Source organism: Boleophthalmus pectinirostris, unplaced genomic scaffold, assembly GCF_026225935.1.
Source record: "Boleophthalmus pectinirostris isolate CB_2022bp ecotype Guang Dong unplaced genomic scaffold, ASM2622593v1 HiC_scaffold_19, whole genome shotgun sequence".
Lineage (NCBI taxonomy): Eukaryota > Metazoa > Chordata > Actinopteri > Gobiiformes > Gobiidae > Boleophthalmus > Boleophthalmus pectinirostris.
The window spans coordinates 16,464,483-16,470,638 of record NW_026571140.1 but is presented as its reverse complement, the minus strand read 5'-3'; the positions used below and the strand labels follow the sequence as shown (position 1 = coordinate 16,470,638).

General features: G+C 37.9%; 1 protein-coding gene across 3 annotated transcripts in view; it reads left to right on the top strand.

Moving 5' to 3' along the window:
* LOC110175342 (A-kinase anchor protein 13) overlaps positions 1–6,156 on the top strand; it is a 64,739-nt gene that overhangs the window by 9,492 nt on the left and 49,091 nt on the right. For all 3 annotated transcript variants that reach the window (XM_055154248.1, XM_055154246.1, XM_055154247.1), the window contains exon 2: positions 2,394–2,437. In XM_055154248.1, the coding sequence (XP_055010223.1) occupies positions 2,405–2,437 (33 nt within the window). In that variant the 5' untranslated portion in view covers positions 2,394–2,404. The remainder of the gene's footprint in view (positions 1–2,393; positions 2,438–6,156) is intronic.

Sequence of the window (6,156 nt, the reverse complement as noted above, 5' to 3'; positions counted from 1 at the left end):
ATAGTCTCTTTTGATAGCCCCGGGACCTGGGTGAAACCATAATAGGTCCATTCACAAGCCTAACTCTGCATATCCGCACCCTATCCCACCACTGAGCAGCTTTTATCTCTTGATTTATTGGCACATTGGTGATGGTCCAGCACTTAAGTGTGGCCCGTGCCCTGCTTCTTTGTATCTTTTCTGCAGCAAGGAAGAGAAAAAAAATCCCCTTTAAAAGTTCAAAGGCAGTTTTTATCGTAATACGGACTCTAAGGAGCTTGGCTGAGGCCGGCTGTCCCCTAGAGTTTTAGATGGAGTTAATGGGTTGTGTAATCTCCATAAGCAGGTGTCGGGAGGCAGTAGTTAGCTACAAGATGTTATTTCACAAAATCTGTCTATTAGGAACTCTGCACTGGGTTTTAAATAACACACATTTATGATAATTAGGGTAAATACTTGCAGTTAAGTTCCAGAGCATCACATTGTTGTTATGTTGCAAATAAACAATGGACTGTATAAATGAAATACCATTGAGCCAACACATTTACATATAATGATTGGAAGATATGTCTATCAAAAGGATCAAACTGTGTGTTTGGGCCCATGAACTTACTACTAAAGGTGACTGTAGGTAATTTAATTATAGAAGAGGCAGTAATGCAGATGCAGAAATTGTATAATTAGTTGTTTTGTGACAGGTCCACCTTTAGAATAATAATTAGAGTTTCTTTTTAGAGTTACATCACATCACAACCTCTTATGAGTAATGTTATTGTGTAATTTGGGTGAAAACAACCCATCTGTGCTAAGGACAAAACTGCTCTGTCCCACACACTTTTGCAATCCCTTCTTGGTTTTGGTATTTTGTGACCTTTGATCTGTAGTGAACAGTCTCTGTTCATAGTATCTCATCTCCAGTATTATATTGGAAAAAACAAACAAACTTAATTACATTTAATTCTAAGGAACCACTAATGAAGTGTTCTCTAGTATCTTTCTGTAATTTGGAATAAGTTTAATCACAAATTTTTCTGGCCACTAATCTTATCTTACTTTGTAAGATAATATAATTGTAATTCTAATCTAATGTGGTGATGCAAAGGCCCGACCAGTTAGACAATGTCTTACAGATATTTTAATGTTTTTGGTCCAAGATGCAAGTCCCCATTTTAAATCCTAATGTTATAATAATATCCATTCAAACCTCTTCTGGACCTTGTGCCAGTCCCATCAGTGCACACAGTGATGAAGCTGGTTGTGGGCCCACAGCAGAAGCAAGAGGATTAGACTCTAGAGTATTATTAGAGCTACTGATTATCCCCTTACCTGATCCGCCTAATTCTAGCTCCTGCCTATTTATTTAGCCCAAAACTGAAGAAATGTTTGGATTGGGGCCGCTGAAAGTGAATTGGCCTTTCCTCGCTCTGGTGCTTTGTCGAGTCCAACACCGACTTTCGTGGTGTTCTCTGCTCCACTCATTAGGTTGTGCCCTTTGGTCGCTGCCTTCCCCGCTGTTGGCTACATGTGATTAATGCACTGTTGACCAATAGCTGCAAGGACTCATATTGGAGCCATGGAACGGTCAACAAAAGAAAATTGTCTTCCCAAATAACTCAGCAGAATACTTTTTTTCATACCCCAGCATTCTGTGTATTCAATGATAAATATAAACAGGTCAATGTCTCTTCAAATTTGAACACAAAGGTTTCCATCCCATTTGTCCTGGAGTCTGGAGGCTGTAATAGGTTTGTTTGGATGTAATTACACACCTGCTGCCTCTGACCTTGTGCCCAGAAAAGGGCTTTGAGGACTGGGTCTCAGACTGCGAGTAAAGGAATCAAATGTGAACATGAGCTGCTAAATCCTGCTAAAAGATCTAGCTGGCATAAGCCTATGAAGCAGAGGTTGTATATTTTTTGGTTAAAGATTTGGTCAATTTTACATGGTTTGTAACTTGTGCAGTCCATAGGAAGGGCAGTGAGTGCACATGTATGGACATAATTGGTAGTTTTCTCACTTTTCCCCATGCGCCTTGTAGTGTTTGCTCTGCCTATAGCTTTCTCGTGCACTGTTAACCTCCCAGAGAGTGCTGGGAAGGCTGCCAGGGCAAAGCTTAACTGTCACCTTGTCGACAACTATGTTCTGCTGATGCTATAGCCAATGCACTGCACTGGGCTGGGGATGCAATCTTATGCTGTTATAATATTCCTGCACTATATATTTTATCATTATATAGACTGTGGTTGGTGTAATATTAAATTATAGACCCTTACAGGAGTGATGTTTTTTTAATTGTTTTCATTCTGTCATTCATTTGACCAAATGAATTAAAAAAAAAGCTAAATAAATACATACATACTGGCTGGCCCTATTTGTATTGCTCTATTTTGAATCGTGTTTTTCTGTTTTTACAGTGTCCAGGGACATGAAACTCAGTCCACAACAAGCTCCACTATATGTAAGTATTATAAAATTATATTAGGTAAATTATGGTGGTTGGGATGTTAGCAAACTCTTACTGTATCACATACCGCTTCCACTTGATCCTTAAAGCTCCTATATTGCACAAAACAGACTCTTGTGAGCTTATAATGTTGTTATCTCCTCAAAAACATACCTGAAGTTGTGTTTTGTTTCATTTACACATGTTTGACAGACCCTTTATTATTAGACTGCCCACTTCTCCTCTGTTCCTCCTTCTGATGTCATGAAGCAGTAGTTTTTAAGTTAAAACCTCCTTTTTCATGTAATTCAACAGAGATGGGAAATCCTAGGGCTGAAATAATTAAAATGATTCTAGTGAAGAAGTATGGAGTTTAAAAACACAGTGGAGCACTTCCTGTATTGCCACCTGGCATCATAAGGTAGAACAGATTGTTCTCTGTTTGAGGGAAGAATTCAGTGTAAATATGCAGGGTTTGCGTATTAAATAGGTGTGAATGAAACAAAACCCAACTCCAGATATATTTTTGATGAGGAAACAACATTAGAACAGCTAGTAATATGTAATAATATGGGCCCTTTAAATTATGATTTGAAATTTTGTCAGTAACTATTTAATTTCTTCTGTGGCTTGTTGCAATAGGAATGAGTAAAGGAGTTACCAAATCACTCTGATATGAAGAATAAAACCAGAAAAAAACAAGGGATGAAAAAAAAGTCAGTGTCATGTAGCCACCACACACAGCTTAGACCAGATCTCCACAGCAGGGCACCTGGGTGGTCTACTGCAGGAGCCAGGTCAGTTGGTTCAGGTGGAACAGGTACAGCATGTTGCATAGGCCCTATTTGGTTGCTGAACTGCTGACCATTTCATACAGAATTTCGATGAACCATGTTGCAGAGGTCATCTCAGCAGTCTGAAATCTCAAGTTCCATTCATTGTTTAAATCTTATTTTCAGTGGTATGGGTCAAGTTAAAGGTCTCGAAGAGTGATGACTGATAGGGGGTGGGGCTTGTTTTTTATGCCATCATTCCCTGGTGTCATAAATCCTAAATATTTTTAGATATTTAAAATATTTTTATATATCAATTTCATAGCTTCGATATGAAACACCGCAAATGGCTCACAATACGATATTATCACGATACGGCAATATGTGCGATAATTGATATATTGCACATGATATATGTTTTTTAAGAACCAAACACATTTTAGCTACAATATCTCCTTTGTCAAAGTTAAAATTAAATATACAATGTGTTGCATACACAAGTTTCCTTCCACTGAATAAGCAACAAAATTGTTGTGGAGTCACAAAGAATTTCTTAAAGATACCAAAAAATACTCTTGGCGCTATATCCATACAGCAACCCACAATAATGATACTGTTTCACCACATTTAGTATCACAATATATTGTTTTTGATATTCTTGCACACCCCTAATGAGAGCTTTCCCTTACTGAGTTTCTGTACATTGATGATTCATTGCTTTCTTAGTGGAAGAGAAGAAAGGTCAATGTAAGTGTGTACAACCTGCATCACACACCAGACCTAGACAACTTTATCAGTGATTTACACCCAAACTGCACAGTGCAACCAGGCCCAGTCAAGCCCCATTAGACTTCAAATTTGGGTCACTTATCACTATGTTTCAGCTTTAGCGTATTGGGGCTCTTGCTTACTACAAAAGATGGCAGTAGACTTTCAGATTGTGTGTGGATACATGTTTGTGGGGCTGTAGTCTTGTAGTTGTTCAGTCAATCAATATTTGTATTAATGGAGTAATTATTTTATGAAGACTGAAATATATGCACAACAATAGGAAGGAGAGGGCATGGACTGAGTTAGCAGAGAGTGACTGATAGGACAGTTTAATCTGTCTTTTGACATATCAAGATGTTGTTTACTAATTCTTCTCTGTATACATATATTTTACCATATAGGCTTTATTGGGCAGAGCATGCATTTTCATGTGTCCAAAGTAAGTCACAATGACACTCTTATGTTCTATCTCATAATGAATCATAAAAGCATTGTTTTATTTCTAATTCTGATTTCTACTATCTTAAAAACATGAAAAATAGAACTGTTAATTTTAAACAATTTGCAGTGGTCTAAAATTATTCCTCACTTACCTTATTGCATTATGAATATCCTATTTATTTACTGTAATGAGTTTGAGAGGCCAGAGCAGAGTTTTGACCAGCTAACATCAGCTAGCATGCTAACCACACACTTCCTGATTAACAAACAAGAAAACTATTTGCAGACAGCACACAAGAAACTTATTTTGACCTTAAGAGCCCCTTATATAATATTTGTACTGAGCAAGTGCTCACATACAGAATATGGAAAAAATCAGATACAGGACCTTTAAGGAGTAAATCATTGCTCTGAATGTGCAATACCTCCAAAATGGGTAGTCTGCTACACTTTCACAAACATTTTATGTTGATGTGATGTGCTGCAAGTTTAGATAATGATATGTTTATGTCAGTTTTAAATACAGCTCCAACCAATTTCTTGAGATGCCTTCTGGTTCGTTGGGCAAAGGATTGTTGTTGTTTTCTACAGAGCTGCTGATGCAAAGAGAACAAACATACTATTTACATTCTTGCCATTCAGTGTGCATTGCCTTTCAGTGTGACATGTAATTACATGATCCACTCTGGAATGTGCATAGATATATAACATCAGCCTTCACATGATGTCTTAACTTGTGGATTTAAATAAATATTTCACAAATGCCAATTTCAATGATGACTTTATTAGCCACCTGTCAGGTTATGTGTACTGTTATTAGTCTTATACCTTATGCTAAACAGAGACATAACTACTGCATCATATATTTAATATCAGTGATTCGCAAAATTAGTCTACAAAGGTAGTCAACACAAAAAAGAATCAATAGGCAATTTTACATATTTAAAGAGGGAGTGGACTTTCAAAACACCCAGCTGTTCTTTTGAAGCCACTAAAAAGCTGCCTGTTCCCTGTTGAAGCTCCATGATTAGCAGGTCAATGCCCCAGCAGGTCCCTATTAAGTACTTATTACTGGCCAAGAGCGCAGCCATGAAGCTAAAGACATCCATTTGTGTACATGCCATGCTGTCCTTGAACCCACTACATTCTGAATCAAGCCAGGCACCCGCCTCTTAATAGGCCTTTAGTTATTCTCCTTTGTACAACCCTTAAAGGAACCTTATGTAGCCTGTGCTCTCACAGCTTTAAAAAGTTATTACAATCACTGCTGAACCTGGGTTGCCAGTACCTTACATTGCTGATAAATAGTTTTTCTCAGTATATGGAAAGGCTACGTCTCACATGAAAGCTCTGAACCTGTAGAATTCACTCAGAAGCTTCACTTCACTAGTAGTGATTAATGATTGGCTGCTGGGGTTTAGGTGGTGAGGATTCAGAATAGGGAGCGTGCTTTTAGCGTTAAACCAACTGAAATTCAACATTGAAACTGCAACCCAACTTATCCTGTGAGGGTCATCCTGCTTTCTGGTTTGAGAACCAAAGCACCAAAAGCAGGGGACATCATGCCCAATGTGTAAATCAGCATCATAGTTGTTGTCAGTAAAAGCTACATTTGTTTTGAGCATGTTTACCTCATGTGGGAACACAGATAGGCTCAAATCTATTAGTCACATGTTCAGGAAAAAAGAATCAAGGGTGCAAAAGTTTTTTAAGGGCAGCAGTATCACATGAGGTCACAAAAGGCATGCA